Here is a 23,241-nt window from a genome sequence, read left to right as displayed (position 1 = left end):
GTCACTCATCTGGACAATTCATTTGTCTAATAGCACAAAAATAATACATGTAAAAAAGAGACAATTAATTTAAATATTTATCAAAATTTTATTCTACATGAGATACATAGAAATTAATGTTGTTTGAAGAACATCCGTAGGTCCCACACCAGATAATTCATCATATAAATCTGGTTTCATGAATAAATAGATATACATTATGCACACTGGTAATCTTAATAGATTTTTTGTAAAGCAAAATAATCGTTATGATTTTAATCAGTAACAGTGAGAAAATAATTTAACCTCCCAAATCTCTCACTAAGCCCAAACGTAAGGGAGCAGATGTTAAACGCCTCCAAACTCATTCCACAGACATTTCATCTTTTACATTTACAATCATGATCTTCTAGAAAATGTGTATTTATACATAACTGTATTTGGTTTGTGACATTCAGAGTCAATCAAATAAAATGAATAATCACGGTTTGTAACGTAAAGTATATCATCCTTAGGGAAGAAATATTAAAATAAAGAGAACAATCACTCGTCCTGTCTTTCATTTCACCGCCTGCAGAAAAGTGCATTTTCTACATTAAAGATTTAAATCTTGAAAATTAAGATGCAATACTTAAAATTAACTTGCCAACAAACATCATCATTCAGATCTTTTGCAGCTTTGTTTTGTAGTTGCAGGTTAAAGTTTAAGCTATTTGCAGGACCTCAGTCCAGTAAATAATGAGAAAAAAGTTTTATTGCATTTATAAAACTGCTACTTAAGATCAGGAACATCATCCAGCATGTTTTAAAAGAAAGATGTTTCCTTATAATCCTGAATTCCTGGAATTGTTGTTTCCAGATAGGATTTTGCATGCCAACTTGTTTGCGCTGAACATTTTTGCACCATCAAAAATGTGTAGTGTTAATAGACAGGGCTGTTTATCAGTACGTCCATGCTCAACAAACAACGTGGTCTTTCTTTAATGGAGTAGTGTGAAAAAAGGAAATAAATGTTAAAGCATGTGTCTATGTAAAGGCGTTCTTCCTTTTTTCTGTACTTCTCGTATTTAAATGCAGTGTTAAAGTAAAATTCGAACAATGTTGGGATTATGATACTTGATTCTGCTCCAGATTCAAATCAATATTTTTGGGCTGACCATTTGCAAAAAGTAATTTCAATGCCCTATCAAAAATATCAGCTTTAGTCAACACATGAATCTGTTCCAAAAATAGAATTTAAGCTTATTAAAAGCTTAATGGACTTAGCAGATGATCTCATCTATACGATTTAAACAAACTGTGTTTCTTATCCTCTATGTATTTTATACAGTAAGAGTGAAATTATGTTTTTTTTGTACAAGAATCAATACAAAGAGTCCTCATATGAACTTGTCAGCTCATCGTACGGTAATGCTGAATTATGACAGATGGAAAAAACACACCGCAGATTGACGATTCTTGCCCAGGAAAGACGGACTATGTATAGTTTGTTAAATGCAACGCATCACATGCTCCTGTTTGCTGTGTGCGCAATCACGTATCGATTATAATTCTTAGTATATCTGACTTTATAGTCATACAAAAACCAGCAAACCAGCATTTACCTGACAGACACGGTCGACATGACCAGAGACCTGATCCTCTTGCCACCAAATCCTCATGACTTGTTTGTTTTAACCTTAAATACCAAGTTGTCGAATTTCTCCAAAGTGCTTTTTCATTTCCTTGAAAATCCATCAAACACTATAGCGCAAATATCAAGGCCCGTCTCTCCACACCTAAAGTTCATCCTAAAGGTCCCACACTGGATTAAAGATGTCAGCAGCTTTTAAATGCTCAGAGTGATGTAGAAGAAAAACTCCATGTCCAAAGTCTGGTGAGGGACGCAGGAGCTTCCTCCATGGATAACGGGAATCAAAGCTCCGTCTAAATCATTCATATACTTCTGAGGCAGGAGACGGCCCCCGGATCCGGCCTGGTACTCCACCTACAAAAACAACAATGAATGATTATCATGCCTACAAACTTAATCTCAGTCACATCCTGCGTTTCCATTACCGTTTAAATTGCGCAAATTGACATTGCGAAAAATATTGCCAAGGGAAACGCGTCAATTTTGCTTAAATGTTTTTCCGCTCACACTAGGTGGTTTTTCAGGCAATTTGGAAAAGGTGTATTTCGCAAAACTGCAATTTTTCTGGTCACCTGATGTACGTACACTCACCTAAAGGATTATTAGGAACACCATACTAATACTGTGTTTGACCCCCTTTCGCCTTCAGAACTGCCTTAATTCAACATGACATTGATTCAACAAGGTGCTGAAAGCATTCTTTAGAAATGTTGGCCCATATTGATAGGATAGCATCTTGCAGTTGATGGAGATTTATGGGATGCACATCCAGGGCATGAAGCTCCCGTTCCACCACATCCCAAAGATGCTCTATTGGGTTGAGATCTGGTGACAGTGGGGGCCATTTTAGTTCAGTGAATTCATTGTCATGTTCAAGAAACCAATTTGAAATGATTCGAGCTTTGCAACATGGTGCATTATCCTGCTGGAAGTAGCCATCAGAGGATGGGTACATGGTGGTCATAAGGGATGGACATGGTCAGAAACAATGCTCAGGTAGGCAGTGGCATTTAAACAATGCCCAATGGGCACTAAGGGGCCTAAAGTGTGCCAAGAAAATATCCCCCACACCATAACACCATTGCATTAATGAGAAATTGAACAGGTGTTCCTAATAATCCTTTAGGTGAGTGTAAGTCACATAATCATTATTTGAAGAAGACATGTTATGAACTAAAACCTCCCATAAACCACTCAATACATGTCTGCTCCCAGGTATAAGAGGCTTTCCTTGCCATTAATGTCTGGATAACACTCCTACATCTCTTTTGATTTAAAATAATCTACTATTACCTCCAAAAAACACCTATACGTTACTGCTCCTAAGGCTTTCCTTGGCATTAATGTTTGGATAAAACTCTATTTTCTTTTAAAGCCATGCCAGGTTCTAAGGCTATATTCATGATGAGAATAAACTTTTAATTATATTATAATGTAAGACTAGAAAAGATGTTTAAAATTCATTTAATCTAAAAATTGTAGAACTATGTTTGGATTAACTTTATGAAAAACTTTTTACGTTAAAAATAATGCCTAGTGCAGTGGATATGATATTAGTAAACCTACCAACATCAGTTCATCGTGATGTTTGGAAAGACTTATCGCGAGAGGAAAAACGAAGTTTCAGTCGCATATCATCACTTAATGGAAACGCAGTCATTTTGCAGTAGTCATTAGTCAATATTTAGAAAATAACGCTAAAGTTTTGCACAAATCTGTGATGGAAAGTAGCTGTTAACAAACATCACCTCATGCAGCTACTCCAGTAAATTGTCATAATTTGAGCGTTAATTTATTGCACAAATATTGTTGAAAGTTTACCTTTGACACAGGACCTGTAGTAGGTCTTTTATTTTCTTGAACTACTTTAAATCATAAGTAGCTTCCACAACACTGCCGTTTAATTCATTATTATATGCAAAAATAACCAGTACCATATCAGAGTCAGTGGAGACTCTGAGTGCGAGGCGGTTGATCCCATTGGCCATGAGCACTGAGAGATGCGGACAGAGAGCCGCACAGCCTGCCGTGGCGATCTCTTTCTGGAACTGAGCAGATGACGTGAGGATGGCAGATAGTGATACATCTGAGGACTTCAGCAAATAGAAGACCTGATGGAGGACAGGAAACATCAAGACTTGGGGTGTAATGATAAACGTGCAATTTGCTTGCTATGCTTTTCAATTAACTATGATGAAATGCCTCTACATCCAAAAGCCAGAGGGCGCTCTTGGGCAGAAACTCAATATGCGCCGCAGAAAAAGGACCATTTACACACGCAGCTCCTGGAAATGGCTAAGCATATATTTATATCGCTGTTCTTTAAAACTTTTAAGGTATTTTTATGATAATAAAGAATATTTATAATGATTATGTTTGACGAGTGTTGCTTTTTCAAATGCATGTTATAAACGACTCAGATTGATAAGGACTTCCTACTGATCAAACAGCCATAATACATGAAAGCTGTGCATAGGGTTGCAAAATTCAGAGAATTTTTAAGGTTGGAAACTTTCCATGGGAATTAACAGGAATATATGAGAAGTAATGTGAATAAACTAGGATTTTGAAAAATTGCAGAGATTCAGAATAGATACCGCACAGGCATTATTAGTGTGTATCGCGATTTATCATTACACCCATAATAAAGACACGTGAGCATGCATTTCCAGCATTACGAATGTGACATTCGCAGTCAAAACTTGAAATATAAATTCTCATAGAATGCATTTGTTGCCAATATACTAAACCATCAGTTTAAATTTTCCTACACCAATGATGATAGCCCAGACATCAGTAAAAATATCACTCTATACTCAGTCTATGTTTTCCATATTAGATAGGAAAAAAAACATTAAAGGTGCAGTGTGTAATTTTTAAAAGGATTTCTTGACAGAAATGCTAAATAATAAACAAAACTACATTATAATAAGTGTGTATAAAGACCTTTTACCAATGAACCATTATGTTTTTATTACCTTAGAATGAGACATTTTTATCTACATATACCGAGGGTCCCCTTACGTGGAAGTAGCCATTTTGTGCCACCATGTTTCTACAGAAGCCCTTAACGGACAAACTTTTTTATTAATTTGTCTCTGTCAATGACATGTTTTTCCGGTGGTGGCTACTGTAGCTCCTCTATGCGTTTCAAAAGCGAGGGAAGAGCAGTGGACTGAGTCATTGGTTGCAATTCGCAACCTCACCACTAAATTTCCACACTGCACCTTTAATGCATCATGGACGTGCCAAAAAAAGTTTTTGTGAGACAACATACTTTGTAGAAATTCTTAATTAAAAAGGCATAAACCAGAAGCAATAATACTTAAAAAAATTTAAGAAAAGGATGGCTCTTCAAAGAACATTTAATATTTAATTTTGTATGCACATTCATGAGGAAGAAACAGCATTATGGATGTGACATTTCTTACCTCAGTACACCTGATGCTCCGGCCGTCCAGCTCAAACTCTGAATCCTGTCGAACCCTGACGCTGGACACACCATCCAGAGATCTGCCATCTATAGGACTAGTGACCCTGCAAATATATGTAAACAAAGTGTTTTTTTTTCTCATTTAGGGGATGTAAATTTGGTGATATTGCTGGAATCAAGATCTATTACTTGAGATAAATACACAAGGCACATGCTGCAGACCCTCACATATATCTAACATACATTAAACAATAACACAAAATAAGATGCAATGCACAAATATGGTTAATGATTAAGGAAAATTCAGTGTACTTTAATAACTGGAGTTCATTAAATCTAGAAAAGAGATTGAAGGTCACATGCAGCAATGGCAAAAGAAATCATGATTAGCACAATATGGTGGATATTTATTTACATGAAGCATCTGCTAAAAAAGCATTATTACCCAGTGTTGATGGGTGCGGTCCAGTCAACCCAGCGCACAGTAACATTTTCTCGCGTCTCTTCGGAGTCTGCTTTTCCACAGGGGATCTGAAAATCAGCTTGGTCCCTGAGGGCCTGTCGCAAACTCTCCATAGTCTCAGGAGGAATCTGCACCATTAAACCGTCTGAAGATAAAAACACATTGAGTGCAACATAACGAGGACTCGTCGAGAGAAACAGAGCACATTTAGGTACGAAAGCATTTACCTTCCACGATGCTGGATTTGGCAATGAATCCCGATGAGGCTTTTAGAGCCCCGTTGAAGACCACAAAACTAGCTCCGGTCACTGTGAAGATAAGATGTTAAGCAGAAAGAAATTTAGTGACTTTAAGTGAAAGTATAAAGGCATTTTCACAGCAGTAAAGAATCCATCTAACCTAAGTTTGTCCCAAACAAAGTATCAAGTGTGAAAACATGGTTTGGCAAGTTGAGAAATTCAAAAATCTTTTAAAAAAAACTTGTTTTAAAAGGTTTATTTCAATGTACACTGCAAAAAATTATTTTCAAGAAAAAAATGTCTTAGTATTTTTGTGTTGTTTTCAGTAAAAATATCAAAAAAATCTTAAATTAAGATTTTTTTTCCCTTAATGAGCAAAACAAGCAAAAAAAATCTGCCAATGGGGTAAGCAAAAAATCTTGAAAAATGTTCTTAAACACTAAATTCAAGAAACAAAATCTAGAAAAACATTTCTTAATTTAGCTTGTTTTATGCACAAAATCACTTAAATTTGTATTTTTGGTCTTAACACTAGACTTATTTTCTTAGGTCCTTTTGCTCATCAAGAAAATTCATATAAGAATTTTTAGATATTTTTACTGAAAACAAGACAAAAATACTAAGAATTTTTTTCTCCTGAAAATCATTTTTTTGCAGTGCACATAGTGTACTTAAATACATAAAAAAAATACAAAAAAATGGTGCAAATGTATTTTTTATGAACCTGAAAATGTAAAATGGTGCAACCGCCAATTGTGCCAAATAATGAGAAATATTAAATATTTTATCCACCTTGATGGCATGTAAGCAAAATCATCAAAAAATCATTTTAAAATATAATTTTTATTAGTTATTTCTAAATGTAAATATTAATGTGTTTTTGTCATATTTGTCCTGACATATGCTAAAAACAGCTCTGTTTTCTAAATAATCTTTGACAAATGATGTAAAAATGTATGAAAAAAAATCATATTACACTAAACTAAATGATTATATTTTATTCTACATTTTATACGAATATATAAATATTTTCATTTAAAAAAAATACTAGTTACACCAATTGACACAGACCGGTTACACCACATTGACATTTTTGCAATTATCCCCCAAATATTTTTTCAAAATGAAATAAAACCAGAAATTGTACACTTGGTCCTCAAAAAAGAGAATGTATGCAAGAAATCTGCAAATGTATTTTGAGATTTTAACCCTTTTACATTTTATTGAACCATACAGACACAAAATAATTAACGTCACAACAAAAGATAATCGGGCTGAATTTGGGCCAATTTTCCCCCTTTCGACAATCCTAGGTAAAGTCCCGATCATCTTTGTGGTTGAACCGATTATCTTATCAGATTTTCCTATGGTGTGCGTTTGTTGAGATTGTCTGAAGCATGTCGGCAGCGCTCCAATCGGAAATCGTAAACGATTTTTACGATCAAAAATCCTGTTGAGGACACACACACGCACACACTGTAGATGGTCACGTTAAACAAAATGATACCCAATCAGAGAGCGAGCTGATGAAAGATGAAACCATAACAACAGCAGTAATGGCGCAGCAGGTATAGTCTAAAGTGAGATGGACATCCGAGATGCAAAAAGCAGACCCCGCATTTCTTTATGCCCGTCATGTTTGTTTACTGTGAAGTCACGTTTGACCACGAGAGACATCGTAAGACTCGCGTTGTTTGTGAACCTATTTGAAGGTAATTTGAAGATGTGGTGTGCTTTGATGATCAGAAATCCACACAAAACTGGTAAATCGTAATTTTTTTTCAATCATATCTGTGGTCTCTCACATTTTGAAAATCTTTTGGTGTGGCCCTAGCTTGACCTAACAACTAAGATAACAAAGCCACTGCCAATGTTGTTTAACTAGATGTTCAGCTGTGGATGTGTAACAACGCTTGACAAACCTCTCCTAGTTTTTCCTGGGACGCTGTTGGCTTGTGTCTGGTAGCTTCCGTCTTCATTCTGCAGGCAAACCAGATGAGAATCGGCCTCGGTGCTGAAACAGGCACCAAAGCTGACCACGTGTTCATTGGAAGAGTTCACCACCTTCAGCATCTACAACAGCCAGAATAGACGTCAGTGACATCACAGAGAACGGGGCCTAAAAGCGTTGTGTGATTCCGAACTCTGACCTCATTAAACCGGGATTTGGGGATGTCGATGAAGCTGTTGCCCGTCTCCATGTGCACCCTCAGGCTGTCCACCAATGGTAAACTGTACTGGTAATTCCTCAGGTCCTGTGTCAAAATCAGCCAAACACAAAAATGAACAAAGTGTGACGATCAAGAGACTTCCTAAAAACAAAAGACACACTACAGATCTGTGCCATTTCAAAATATCAATTTTGGCCTGGGGTGTTTACACAAAAACGCTTTCAACAAAAACAGAAAAGACTTTACGTGTATTGGCTGATCTGTCAAGAGGTTTAGTAAGGGTTAAATGTTGTGAACACGTACTGCGAGGAGGTTCATGATGGTGTGTCCGGTCTCTTTAAACACCGAGTCACGGAAACGCACGCTCACCAGCGGACAGGGATACACTGCAGAAAACAAACAACAGATCATATGATCAGGGGGCGGAGCCTAACAAACGTCACTCTCAGAGATACCACGAGCCAATATTAGATCTTCAGTTTCAAAGGCTAAATGTCCTCTCCAGCACTGTTTTTAAATATGCTGATGGGGGTTTTACCGTTGTATCGTGCCCCCAGTGTGAGCAGGAGTCGGAGAGGGAAAACTTTAGCCCAAGGCACCTCCAGCTTCTGTATCAAAATCCCACAGAGGAAAGAAGCCTCTGAGGGAAGATCCAGACCATCCAACGGCTGAAAGGTGTGCGAGAAAAACAGCACGCCGGCGTGATCTTTACTGCCCAGAAAACTGTCTGTGAACGTCACGTTACCGAGATGCTTGATGAATTTTCCTGTAAAGGGGAAACAAAAGTGTATAACCACCACAACACTGATTTAGAAGTTAAATGTTTTATGATAACAAGAATATTGTTCCACAAAAATAAAACTTAGTCACAAAAACATGTTTTGCTTATAAATCTGATCTACATCCTGTGAAATTCTGGTTAAAGTCTCATAATCTAATGATTTGATCTCAATCGTTAATTTCACTTTAATTTCAATCTTTGACATGACCTTGCTCCCTCAATACTAAAGATATCAAGATTATATTTTTATGGATGATTTTATGTAGAAATCAGTAAACCACAAAAAATGACTTCAGCTGGGTTTTTACACAACAGGGTCAGAAATAATCATCTTGCTCTTTAAAAAAAAAAAGAGTTTGACATCCTTTTTTGTTATAGGGGTGCAAAACTAACGCGAGGTTAGTTATAACATGGACTGTTTACATTGTTGCACAAGGTTGAGCGTTTTGGTTTTCCGGTATTTTTTTTCACGTGCCAAAAGATGATCTCCCGCAAATTATTGGAAATGAATAATGAGTGTTTTGGTGTCATGTAAGTAAATTTTTTCATCATATGTTTTTTTTTAGTTTCTAAGTTGGGTGTGCAAGATATCCAAATCACTGCTATGGTGGGCTTGAAAATATTTTGACCCAGCGGGGTTAATTGTAACACTGTGTTAACCCCTCAGCACTTCAGATATGAAAACCGCTAACGTTAGCGTAATTTTTGCTGTTTTAATATGGTGACCATACGTTCCATTCATTCCCGGACGCGTCCTGCACAGGATTTCGGGAGCGTCTTCCGGTAGTCGTATTTGTCGACCGCATACGTCATAGAGGATTATTATTATTATTACAGAAAAGCAACTGTTACATTTTAAGGTAAGAATGAAACTACGATTGTATGTTTTTTACTAAATGGCGTATTCGGTCAACAAATACGACTTCCGTAAGACGCACCAAAATCCTGGACAGGACGCGTCCGGGAAGAATGGCACGTATGGTCACCCTAGTTTAAATAGGCTACACATGAATGATTGCTGGCTGCCTGCCAACAAAATAAATGTGCCTGTCTTATCAAAAATTGTGTGTCAAATGTATTTTTGTTCATATATTTAATATTGATTGAAGGTTACGTCAAAGATTGAAATCATAATGAAATGAATGGCTAAAATCAGACTTTGAAGCTCATTATCTCAGAATTATCATCATAATTGTGCTGCTTTTCTCACATATTTAGACATTTGTATCCATTTATAATTGAATTATGGGCTGAATAAATGAATACAGTGTAGATACCCGTCTATTATAAACAGATATAAACAATATCCACTTCAAGTATATAGACAAAATAGTATTGAAAATATTTTAGCAAGTGTTACAACTAACCCCCTGCCTGTTACAATTAACCCCACCTATGGGGTAAGTTGAAACATTTGCACTTCTGTCACGTTTGGTGTAATTGTCCAAGAATGGTAAGAACTACAAACAAACTTCAAATGGTCATTTGTAGCAGAGATGTGTGTTGCTTGTGTAAAAATACAATTAATCAAACTCAAAATCAAAATATTTTTTGAATGATTGAACCAAAACCAAAAAGGGTTAGGTTTTGCCCCGCTCTCCCCTACTTTGAAAGATTATAAGTGATTTCAGGAAGTCTTAAGGGCTGTTTACATTATAATAAACAATAACCATATATTCTTATTTATTTTAAAGAGAATAGCGAAGTTCACACCACAACTATAATGATAAAGATCCAAAGTACGATATCGTTGGGATCACTTGCCAAGTGATTTTTTTAACCCGAATGATGAACGATAAACCAATGACTGCCAATCAAATCTACTTGAAACTAAAGTGCACGTGCATTTGACACTGTGGAGAAGCTGAGGTCCATTACAAAAAAAAACTCATGCGTCCAGTGCTGTTGCAGTAAAATTGACTTCATAAATGTTTTTTATTTAATTACAATGACTATATCAGAAGGTAAGATATTAGACAAACTAGATTCAATGTTCAGAGACCAGCGAAACGCAGTGTATTGAGGACATCTGCTGGTTATAGCCACTGTAAATGGCTTTTTAATGACATGTGAACAGATTAAATTAAAGGAAATATGCGATATTATAGTAAATGTTAAATCTTTTGCATGAGTACCGCACCCCGCAAGCTAATTAGAATAAAGTTAGCATTATCATTCGTTGGTGTGGATGCTAATTTAGTTATCGTTAACGTTATAATGTGAACGGCCCTTAAAACAGGAGTTTTATAAAAGACTCTCCGTATTGTGTGACACGCTGTACATACCTTTCTGTGCATCCTGGTATATACTAACATACAGGTTGAATATGTCTCTAGGCAGACTGTTCTCCTCTGAGAGACACTCGATTATAAACAGCAGCTCCTTCTGACCGACTCCCTGAAGACCATTGGAGCTGATACACCAGCATCTCCTCCCACAATCTACAACACAAACAGAGCCATGCATCACGTCTCAATACCATCACATATCTTGACTACTCAATATATCATCTTAAAACTTACACATTACAAGCTTGACATTCACGACTAAATTGGCGTTGAGCACAAAGGTCAGAGGTCTTGGACCTCCCTCCTCCAACAGCAAGAGTATTTGGCAGACGGCAGGTCGTTCCTCAACTAATAAATCTGAAAATGAACCCATTACAGAGAAAATATAACTGTATAATCTCATAACAAAACAGTGTCTCGTAGTATTTTGTATTATCAAGTAGTTTCACATTAGATTTGCTGTTTTCAAACTTTTACTGTCCAGTAAGTTCAGAAACACGATGATAATATATTTCCACATGTACCCTTTAAAAGTAATTACCTCCTTCATCCTCATCTCCTGTAGTAATGAGTAGTGGAGGCAAACCATCCTCATCCTCGGGCACCAGACTGACCTCTTTCTGTACACAGCCGCCCAACCCGGAGAGCAGGGTGTAGTCCCACTGGTCCCTGATAAGCGGACGGCTCTCCACAGCCGATCTTTCCTCAGAACTGTCGTCACACCCGTCAGGAACTTTATCATCAGGCTGAAACGCAGCAAATCAATGGATCACATTGAGGGTCGTAATGGGACATGAAGAAGACTGGTAAAGAGGATTTAGCTCTCTCACTCCAGGCGGTTCTGGAGTCACAGGGCTGGACTCCTGCGAGGTTCTCCGGGTCTGCACTGAAAGCTTCGTGGTGTCTGCTACCTCGCCGTTTGGCAGGATACCGTCAGCAAACCACACATGCTTCTGCTCGCGTGGAAAACCTGTGAGAAACACAAATGGAAAAATCATCAGGACCATTTTGAGATGGAGCACCAAATACATTTTTGGGACATTTTTAGGTGTGCTTAAGAAACAACGGTTTTGAAAGTACTGTGATTTGGAACGCTATGCATCACTTGCAAATTGGGATGCATTTGTTTAATTTACTCAGATTGTCTGACAACTTTGCGTCCCAGCTAGCAGTGCGGTGCGTACCGTCATTACCGGGGTGTTTGAGGACAGACACGGGAACCATGACGGTGGGGGGAGGCGAGTTGAGAGTGCCAGCGGCTCGGGCCTGCTGCATGGGCGGTATGGTGGAGCAGTACTCTGATGGGATGTTGGGGTTTGGACTGGACCCAGTCGGGCTCATCATTCTCTCATGGGCTTGAGCTGAGAGAGAGAGAGAGAGAGCGAGAGAGAGAGAGGTATTAAATGTATGAATTGCTTTAAAATTGCTTTACTTTTCCGCTAATGATGTAACACATCACAGCCATGTTACAAAGTGATATTACTCATATTACAGAAAATAAATACTCATTTTGCAAAATTCATTTAATGTTGCCTGCACGATATTGCCGAGGGGAATGCTATATGGGATAACTTGCTTAATGAAGTGGTGTGCAGTATGCGATGAGATATTGCTTTGGCGCAATGATTCAACTCTTCTTTTTGATAGCATTTAAAAGCTGAAAATGATATCATTAATTTACATGTTTCACATTTGTTCTGGCAAAAGAAAGCATTACTCTCTCTCTCTCTCTGTCTGTCTCGTCAGTCTCTCTGCTATCTACATCGACCTAAAACTTTGACTACACATAACATTTGAAAGTTATTTCAAACAGTACGGGCTGCATATTGCAATATTTTGGGTGATTTCGATAAATCATGCATCTATGTTGTCTTCAAAGATCAGATCTGATGCATTGATTGAAAGATTTTATTTTCTTATTAAAACATGAATTTGAGGAGAACAAAGGTTTTCCACAGATACTGACAGCCAATCATTTATCATTAGTTTGGTGGTTATATTAACTTGCATTAACTATATTCTGAATATTATTTCTTTTAGACCTAGTTTAGTTTTTAAATAAGCCCTTTGGGTTTTTTGCCTCTCCCTGCACAATATATGGATTTTATTTTTGTTTTGCATTGTATGTATTTTTGTATTTGTGTAAATAAACCAAACCAAACCAATAAAATTTTCTGAATTTTATTCATTCATATAAAATCACAATTAATAATTTTTTTTTTACATTTTCTATACACCGAGCTCAAATACATTGCATTTACCTGTTTTCTTTTGATTGCCAGGATATATCGGCCATGACTTTCGGCTGTTTTTAAAGTATCGGTCGATAGTAGCGCTGTGCAATTCATCGTTTTTTATTTTAAATTTAAATGTTTGATGCATACAATTACAAAAATAAGATAATCGAGGTCAAACTCAAAGTATTAATTGCATGTTGCTGGACTGATGTGTTTGTAAGGCACTTGGAAGGCATCACTGCTTTGATACGTTAGCCTATTGCAATACTTACTTACCGTATTTTTCGGTCTATAAGCAGCAGGTTTTTTTTTCATAATTTGGCTGGTGCTGCGTCTTATAGTCAGGTGCGCCTTGTAAGTCAGTATGAATTCATTTTGACATTTATGAGGCAAGAGACAACATTAACGTCTACACAGAGTCCACCATATGCTGCTCCTGTATTTATGTAATTCAATGGATTCAGTGATGTGGAATGACGAGTATGTGAACTTCACGCTAGTTGGCTTGTTCGGTTAATTTAGCCTATTTAACCTTCCAGGTAAGTTCTGTATGCTACGGTTTATCGTTTAAATAACTTATAAAATTACTTTAACGTACAGACATCTATTCAGCCTGCTATTGTTTAGTTGAATAACTTTCCAGATTAAATGTCTGTTCTTCGGCTTGAATTTTGTGAAATAATATTTTAATAAACGCGATGTATAGTCCACTGTGACTTATACATGTTATTTCGTCTTAATGACGCATTTTTGAATGATGCGGCTTATAGTCCGGTGCGGTTTATAGTCCGGAAAGTACGGTAATAAAAAGGTTAAATAAATGCATGTTTCAAATCCACAGAATAATTGTGCTAAATAACCGTGATTATGATTTTGCCCATAATCGAGCAGCTCTAGCTGATAACGTGAAAAATAGCTTTTATTATCCGATACCGATTATTGGCCGATATATCGGTCAGGGCTCAACGCAAATAATTTTTTATCACTGGCCCCAATAAAAAAATGTAAGTGTCACATATGTAAAAATAATAATTTTAAAGTCATAAAATATAATTGTATACATATACTACAGACATATTCCAAGAAAAAGGCTCCCAACTTTACCTGTAAACTGACAGCAAATTGTGCAAAATATTGCATCGTTTCTTTTGTCGTGTTTTACCCAAGTAAATGTCTGCTTCAAAGATGTTAAATAATATACATTGATGAAAATGTATTTTAGTGACTGAGGGTGAAGCACTGGCCCGATCGGGCAAGTGACAATACATTTTACTGGCCCGAACATCTCTCACGCTTGCCTCTGACATCATGAGTGCATTACATATGAGCAAAATTTGCACTTAAAATTAAAATATTAATCTGATAGATTAAAATCAATGTTACAATTGTTGTTTCACATCGGACATGTAAACCTTAAGTTATTCATCAATCTATTGACCTGTAACCAAGAACCAGGGTATGATCAAAGTCCAAAATACAAACACCATTAAACCCTCACATTTAAATAAACAAAAAAAAAACACAGTCATTTAACCTAAATCAGTGTTAAAATACTGAAGGGCATTCAGTGATACGTCAGTATAAATCTCCTCTAACTGACTCTGGCTTGCTGTGCATTATGTTAATGAAGGCTCATAGATGCTCATCGACCTGATTACACTGCCAAAGCCTGTGACACCCACAAACATGTCAGCTATACGCACCGAACCCTGAATATGCTGGCTCACTGTGAAAAAACGGCTACGACAACAAAACCCCCAGGATAGAAAACCCTCGAGCCGAGTACAGACAGAACGTCCTTCACTTTAAGATAAATAACACTGGCACGACTAATGAAGACAATACAGAAAAGTTAAAAGTAGTCATTAAAACTTACATAAACCTACGCAATTCATGACCACATTATAGGTGCCATCTGAATTAGCTCAGCGTTTAGCTCAGTCACTGGCTTACCTCATCCCAATTTAACTCCAACCCAAATTGTCTTTCAGATTAATCACAGGTTGCATGTTAGTCTCCCAGGAGCGTGTTAGCGCGTGCCGAGCGGAGGAGAAAGTGTTCCTCCCACGCGATGAGCGGCACATTCGGCATCTCTTATTCCGGACGGGGAGCGTCCCACTTCCTCAGACACACGCTGAGCTCCTGTCTGTCCTGTCTGTCCTGTTCCAATGTTGTGCGTAGAGGCGAGTGGCAAACGCAAGCTCGGCCTGTCAAACGCGTTGAGAGATGAACGAGGTCGTGTTTAATGGCTGCCCTGGGCTGAAGGAGGTGACGACAGCTACTGTCCTCTGATGCCTGAAGATAAAGAATGTGTGTCTCTCACTATTCCTTTAAAGCGGGGTGTGAGTGTCACATATACTGCACCAGGTGGGTCCTTTGCCCATCACACACAAAAACACACAAACACACATTCAAGGACATGCACCAGTGCCCTGGCTCCACCCAGCCCTGCACCAAACCCTGCGAGAGCTGGCTGGTGACTCGCAGATCTGACGCTGTGTGATGAATGTCCTTTTTAATGTGCAAATGGACGGCACGCTCGGCCACACAGCATTTGCCAAACTCTTTTATAGACCGTCCGGGACAAAACATATAAAGCCTTGATCTCCTCCATTAAATCAGCCCTTGAACAATAAAAGCACTTCAGATGTTTCATCTAGAAAAGTTGGTGATAAACCAACTTCTGATATCAGAGGACATCTCGGCCACTTGACTTTAAAAGCACACAAGTGCTGCTTATTGTACGATAACAGTACATCACATCTTTCATTTCCTTTAAAGGTGATCGTATAAATCTTATGAAAATAGGAAATAAAACTTGTTCATGGATCTCAAGTGTAAAAAGGTTGTGGGTTCAACCGCACGGTATACAGTTACTGATACAATGTATACCCAATGCATAAATGTAAATCTAAATGTAACAGAGATTAGTTAGGTGACTGTGAAATATTGCATAAGAGGTTGGTGATCATTATTGTAATTTTGCTAAATTTAAAGACCCCAGGCATCACATATAATCATTTATGTTTTTACCCAACTAGAATAACTATTCACAATAGATATTAACGCTAACTGCACTATTCCTCAGCCAACAGCCCAACTATGTTTACATCTCAGTTTGTATAGATCATAAAAGTTTGTCCCATGTATTTTCTCTGTTAAGTTTTTTTCTAGTGGCGAGGTTGCAAGTTGCAACCAACGGCTCAGTCCACTGCTCACCCATCGCTTTTGAAACGCATGGAGAAGCTACGATAGCCACCACCGGAAAAATGTCATTATCGGAGACAACTTGTCCGTTAAGGGCTTCTGTAGATACATGGTGAAACAAATTGGCGACTTCCACATAAGGGGACCCTCAGTGTATGTAGATAAAAACGTCTCATTTTAAGGTAATAAAAACATAATGGTTCATTATAAAAAGGTCTTTATACAGCCCTAAAAATATAGTTTTGTATATTATTTTGCATTTCTGTCAAGAGATCCTTTTAAAAATTACACACTGCACCTTTTTAACGTGTGATTGACTTGATAACAAGCCATTTACGTGATAGTTGGTTGTGCAACTATTGTTAGAGGTAAAACCCCAAAGTTGTGTACAAATGTTATTTAGTTCGAAATTAATCCTGCTTCTGTTGATTCCGGTCAATGTGCTTAAAAAACTTAACGGAGAAAAGTTTTTAACTTTTCCCTGCCATTGACGAGTATTTCCGGCTTTTCCACAACTAATACAACCTGGAAGTAACGCCTCACCTGAGAGAGGACTCTGTGGATATTTTTAAGGATCCCTCTGAAAGGGATCTCTATCAGAAGTTTTTTTTAAATCTCATGTTTTTGCTCACAATTTGGTGTTTTTAAAGAAACCTACCCATATTTGAAAGGTGATTGCAAGAGAACTAATGAAGGTAGGATGAAGCGTTTTTTTTATTTTTTGAAAGCAGAGGTTATTTTTTATTTGATATATTGCATGTTTATATATTTTAAGGAGAAAATTTTCTGGAAGGCATTAAACTTTTGTGAAAATTTTGAAAAATGCTGCCGCTGGCTGGCAACTTTTTAAAAAATTGGTGACGGAGAAAAAGTTAGCGTATTCATGCCTTGCGTTTTTTTGTAATCTGTATGAAATGGAGATATAATTACTTACTTAAAGGACTATATTAGCGTTTTAAAGAAATGCAAACATTAGCACAACATTAGAAATTAGTGAGTAGCCAACAGGATAATAACAAAACACAGTTTTATGTACACAATGTGCTTCTCTTATCTCAAAATTAGGTCATATGTCCCTTCTCATTTGAACAATCCATGATTTTTTGAGGTTCGTCGTCCTTTGGAAATTTATAAAAGGATGGTTTTGATGGCTGAATGACCAGCATCTTGGTACAAAACAGTAGGTTTAAAGCGCATGCTCTGGACGACCATCGCTCACAGCCTCGCTTTGGAACCAAGCGAATTGGTTGAGCTGTGTCAGGATGCTAAACCAAACGGCAATGTTTTAAAAGCACTTTTAGAGAGGATCAACTTACATTTTAAACAGATTACTGCATGTTAAACAGATTAAATATTTCCACATCCAAAACACGACACATTCCACCTTTAAGTATGTATAACAGGACAGCACTTGCACTAGGTTGGTGCTTTATATCTGCATATCTTTGTATGATATGTTATGTTTTGATCTTGCGATTGTTAAATGTCCTAATTTCTAACTAAATGTAGTTATTAATGCTTTTGAAATTATCCCAACTTCTTATTTGCAGTCAGACACACAGAATGCCACGGAGAATCAGGATACGGTAAACATAGATACAGTAAATGACAGTAATTTCCCACTCACCTTTCTGTATGGTAACATGACAGATGACGCAGACCCTGGCCTCCTTCTCAAGATACTTAAGTCTGCATTTACGGTTGCAGCAGCCTGCGCAGTACACCTGCAAAGCAGACGGCATTATTCAGTCAAACCTGCGAATGTCTCCAGTGTCCTTTTACCTATTTTCTTTACAGGCCAAATGTCTCCAGAATAACATTTCATTGCAGCTTTTCGAGCGAGAGGGAAACTGTATAGGCACTATAAATACACCCTGCTGACCTAGCAAATCCATTTCTATATTTAGCACCTCCGGAGAAGAAAAAAGCATTTAATGACGTCATGATAACAACAAGAGACTTCACACTGATACATACAATTTATGCTTCTGCTGTCTAAGGGTAACAGCTACGGGTTTAAGGCTTTCCTGAGGTTATAAATAAAAACAAAACAGCAGGATTGTATCACAGACCTTTGCTTAAAAATAAAGCGAGCTGACTGCATGGTAATTCATTGATTCACATTGCGGTTATTTTCCATTCACCTTCAAGTCACTTTCACAACTGAAGCAACATGAGATGCTAATTTACTAATAAACTTAAATCTGATTGGATGTGCACAACCTCATTTTCAAACGCTTTTAAATGCAACTGTGGCTAAACATTTCTGTATTTATGCACAGATTAGGTTGCGTGGCTGAATTATATTTATTATAATGGTGTATTCTGATTGTTATTGATCAAAATCTGATTTAACCAAAACCTCAATAATTTTTAACATAATGCAATAACATCAGACAGCATTATTCCATAAAAAAAGGTACGACGAAAATATTAGTAACGTTTGAACGCTCACCTTTCCACATGCCCGGCAATGATGTCTCCTCTTGGTAAAGGTGAACTTTTGCATACAATTCATGCAGTTAGGAGCTTCAGAATCAGGCACCCAAGGCGGCTGCTTCGAACCAAGACCTTCATCTGTTTTCCCCGGTTGATCCAGAGATGCTTCCCCATCTTCCAGTGGTTCTCCTGGGTAAGGCGGAGGCTCCGAGAGCTCATCGTGCCCATAACTGTCCTCGTACTGCTGATAAGAGGGCTGTTCACAGTTACTTGGATCCTGGCTGTGAGTTTGTGAAACCTGCGGGTCGGTCACGTCTGCTTCGGGTTGGATGGTTTTGTGTCTTGCTGATGGGGGCCGTGCGGTTTGGTTGGACAATTGCTTTGGTCTTGCCCCTCCGTAACTCAACTCTGGGCTTGGACAACAAACCGACTGAATCTCAACAGGGCTGGTTATGTTATCGTGGTTAACCGCCGGTGTGGAGTCTCTTACTGGGCTACTGTCCTGAGATGAAGAAGAAATATTTGAACCTTCACTCTCTTCCAAATATTGAAGCGATCCATCGCTCTCAGGTGACGCGAAAGAATCTACTTTGTAGCTTTGCAGTTCCCCGTCTAAAAAGGCGTCACCTTCCACATTTCCGTTAAATTCTGAAAAACCATCATCTACGAGATTTTCCGCGTCAGGGTTGATTTTCACGCACTGACCCATCAAAAACGCATCCAGCTCCTCATCCGTAACCATCATTGTGGCCTGGTCGCTTTCAGGAAGGTAATCATTAGCAATGTCATAAGAATAATTTGGGCTCTCTCCATAAGGAGAAGAATCTCTACGTTTAAGTCTATCTGTTGGCGATATCGTGCGCTTAAAATTTCTCTCAGGGTAATGACCTGAGACAGCAGAGGCTCCTTCTGGGTTAGACATGATTTGGACTAGCTCAGGTTCATCTTCAGGTGAGGAATCAGGTCTGTAGGAGGACAGCAGATTGACCGGCTTTTCAAAAGGGAGATTTAACTCTTTATCCTCCTGAACGGCTGGTTCAGCCTCATCTTTGGTTGCAAGCACCGTTGTCTCCTGAGGGTCTAATGATGCCACGAGAGATCCACACATCGAGACAGCCATGGGCAAGCAGGACAAACTAGGTTCCTGCTCAGAAGAGGGACTTATTGGTGCATGCTCTGGATTTTCGACACTGCCGTCTTCAGAAGGTCGACTATCAGGCTGGAATGAGACGGTCCGCTCATCATTGGCTGCTAAAATTTGCTCCTCTGAAGCAGAAGAACCTGAATTACTGAACACTTCCTCATACTTGGAATTGCATGGAGGGTAAATCTGATCATTAGAGTTTGACTCCTCAGGAAAGTCTGACTGTTTGCTATCTAAAGGCATTATGGGACATGAATCGCGAAGATCAGAAATCTTGTCTGGAGCCGCTGGCAATATGACATCCAGCAAGCTGAGGGAGTTACAAGCTGTTTCAGAGTCACGTTTCTGTAATTCACCATGGCTGGGGTATGAAATGTCTTCTGGACAAGGAACAACTGGACTGCTGAAGTCCACTAGCAGCACCTCATTAATGTGTGTCTCGATAACTTCCTGTTCTTTGAAATCTTCACCATGAGCATCGGTCTGCTCGAAGTTAGCAGACCCTGTATCATTAACCAGGTCACACACAGGCTTTAATAATCTATCCGGACAAGGAGGTGCTGAACTTTTGATGCCTCTGCTGTCAACAGAGGACAGGAGGTCCACACCTGTGAGAGGTCTCTCATTTGAATATGAATCTTTTTGGTTTAAGGAAATACTCTGTGATGTTATTCCATAGTGCAGACTACTGACATCAGGGACAGTTTGAGAGACAGCGTGTTGCTCTGGTATTAAGCAATGAAGGCCGGTGGAGATCGAGGAGTCCGAGCAGGAAGGGCTTGAAAATGTGCCGGATTTGTTTTCAAGCTCATCTGAAATAAAAAAGACAACATTGCGCTCATATACAACTTCAAGCTACAATACAGCATCAATACCTTAAATTAGTTATTACATTTTTCATTTACATACATAAAAGACATTATACACAATTCAACATTTAAAGTGGATCAAAACCTTTTTTCAAAGCTTTGAACAATACCCATTCTTGTCTTAATCCACTTTGATTCACTTCAAATGTTGACAAGTGTATAATTAAACAGAAATCTAATTAATTAAGGAATATAAAGCATAGACTATATTTAGCAACAAACATTTAAAGGGGACATTTCACAAGACTTTTTAAAGATATAAATCTTCGGTGTCCCTTGAGTACATTTGTTAAGTTTTAGCTCAAACTACTGTATAGATAATTTATTATAACATGTTAAAATTGCCACTTTGTAGGTGTGAGAATTTTTTAGGGGGTGTGTCATTTTAAATGCAAATGAGCTGATGAAATGCAAATACTGATCGCCATAATGGTGTATTTTTATTGAAACTCAAATGTGCTGACAATTATGTTTTACTCTCTTTCTCTGCACTAAATAACAGTGGCATGGCTAGATAGTGCAGATTAAGGGGCGTATTTTCCCCTTCTGACATCACAACGGGAGCCACATTTCAATGACCTATTTTTTCACATGCTGGGTGGATCTTTTTCATATTTTCTAGGTTGACAGAAGCACTTGGGACCCTATAGGCTTTATGCCCAGCTGCACTACTTCCTGAACTTCAGCCAGCTCCTTGTTTTTTCCTGTCTGCCATTATTGGACAAACTAAATAATCCAGGTGTGCCTGACCTCAGTAGTCACAAACAAACTGATTAATCCAGGTGTGCCTGACCTCAGTAGTCACAACAACAATAATCAGACACACCTGGATTAATCAGTTTGTCCAATAATGGCAGACAGGAAACAGTGCAGCTGGGCATAAAGCCTATTATAGCACTTAAACATGGAAAAGTCACATTTTCATGATATGACCCCTTTAAAGGTCAAATGTATTACTGCCTTGATTTCTGTTTAGTCCAAAAGAGCAAAACAATGCTAACCTGCATTGAGTTCAAAGTCATCCAAAAGCTTGTCCAGGTCACAGACAGCAGCTTTAAAATAGCTGTCCATCCTAGGAAGATTATGATCCACCTCACTTACCCCTGCAACAAAAAAATTAGATCAAAACAAGAATAATTTATTATTATTTTTAGATTATTATAAGGCACTGCACAGACAATATCGAAGAAATAGGCACCAGTCCTCAAACAACCTAATATACTCAAATAAAAACAAAGCATATGATGTTCAATGTTATTGATAGTTTATTTTCAACATCAGAAATTACAGAAACATTTCTCTCTTTTTAAATAGTTTTGATTTGGCAATGATACAAATCAAATAATACTCATTACATTAATGTAAATACTAAAACAGTAATTATAAACATATACATTTCATCTTTCACAAGGCAAGTAAGTTAACTATATTATTAGCCTATCTAGGATTAATCTGTAATATATAGTTTCAAAATGTATATTGTCGAAAGAGCTGTGTTTATTAAATAACCTCCATTAAATGGATAATATATTTATTACTAATATTTAAGTCGATAACAATAACCCATATTCGTGTCCCTATCTTGCCTACTCACTGCACTTTGCTCAAATACTAAGAAATCACGTCTTGTCAAACATTTCAGCTAAAAGTAATAATACTTTCTTAACCTCATATTTACACTAGCAAAATAATCAGTAATTTATTATTTTCATAAAGTTGTCTTAGCTGTTCAGCTTTCATCTGCAATCTGCTAGTAGCTAGCTTAGCCTGCTAGCCGTTAACATCTGATCACACAAACACAAATAAAGCTCAAATCAGCAGGATGTTCATTTGAATAATTCGTTCGCTACCTTAATATATGTCATAGCTCAGTCGGTGTCTTCTGTTGATGGGATTTAATACTGTACTATTTCACTGTTAGCCGCACGCTAATGTTTTCTTCTACCTCAGTAAATTCCACAGTTGTCTGCGCGAGACCATTTCAACCCGGCGCGAGACGCACCGATCTCTTAAAGGAGCCGCAGGATTATTTTAACTTTATTATAATGATGATACAACATTATTAGACCACAGGACACAATCTTGATTTGGACATTTACATTAAAGCTGAAACAGTGCGATGTGTAGGCCTATAATAATGTGCAGCAAAATGTGTGGCAAAATACCTACAAAATAATACTTTTTCAAGAAATTCACTATTTTTTCTTTTTTTGAATGTTTAATACAAGCAATAAAAAAGAAAAAAAAACATAATGAGTTATAAAAATAAAAAAAATTATTTGAAAATTTACATTTACGTATGATCAAAAGTGAATTTGTGCATTACAAGTTATAAATGTTTTCAGTATTTTTTTTCAG

The 23,241-nt window shown here is 37.6% G+C and overlaps 1 protein-coding gene across 3 annotated transcripts; it reads right to left on the bottom strand.

Annotated features, from left to right (window-relative positions):
* Positions 1 to 68: 68 nt before the first annotated feature.
* zfyve16 (zinc finger, FYVE domain containing 16) lies at positions 69 to 22,873 on the bottom strand. 3 transcript variants are annotated; one of them, XM_065263837.2, is made up of 18 exons: positions 22,734 to 22,873; positions 21,885 to 21,986; positions 18,887 to 20,826; positions 18,059 to 18,155; positions 12,172 to 12,348; positions 11,818 to 11,957; positions 11,529 to 11,733; positions 11,222 to 11,344; positions 10,985 to 11,140; positions 8,457 to 8,684; positions 8,222 to 8,304; positions 7,898 to 8,002; positions 7,670 to 7,820; positions 5,736 to 5,816; positions 5,491 to 5,653; positions 5,044 to 5,149; positions 3,547 to 3,723; positions 69 to 1,966 (listed from the first exon to the last, which is right to left on the bottom strand). In XM_065263837.2, exons 2-18 carry the CDS (start codon positions 21,952 to 21,954, stop codon positions 1,808 to 1,810), a joined length of 4,161 nt encoding a protein of 1,386 aa, XP_065119909.1. In that variant the 5' UTR covers positions 21,955 to 21,986; positions 22,734 to 22,873; the 3' UTR covers positions 69 to 1,807. The 3 variants fall into 3 exon arrangements, with proteins under 3 accessions (XP_065119909.1, XP_065119916.1, XP_065119925.1); XM_065263844.2 differs by having other exon boundaries at positions 12,181 to 12,348; XM_065263853.2 differs by lacking the exon at positions 12,172 to 12,348.
* Between the last annotated feature and the right edge of the window lie 368 nt (positions 22,874 to 23,241).

The sequence above is a fragment of the Paramisgurnus dabryanus genome, chromosome 10 (assembly GCF_030506205.2).
Source record: "Paramisgurnus dabryanus chromosome 10, PD_genome_1.1, whole genome shotgun sequence".
In the NCBI taxonomy this organism is placed as follows: domain Eukaryota; kingdom Metazoa; phylum Chordata; class Actinopteri; order Cypriniformes; family Cobitidae; genus Paramisgurnus; species Paramisgurnus dabryanus.
The sequence above is the reverse complement of the archived record's forward strand: the minus strand, read 5'-3'. Positions and strand labels throughout refer to the sequence as shown.

Coding starts and splice junctions, on each gene's coding strand:
- zfyve16 (XM_065263837.2), bottom strand. CDS start 21,954: ATGGACAGCTATTTTAAAGCTGCTGTCTGTGACCTGGACAAGCTTTTG. Junction 11,345..11,528: donor AGGAGATGAGGATGAAGGAG/GTAATTACTTTT, acceptor GTTCATTTTCAG/ATTTATTAGTTGAGGAACGA. Junction 11,141..11,221: donor GAATGTCAAGCTTGTAATGT/GTAAGTTTTAAG, acceptor TTTGTGTTGTAG/ATTGTGGGAGGAGATGCTGG.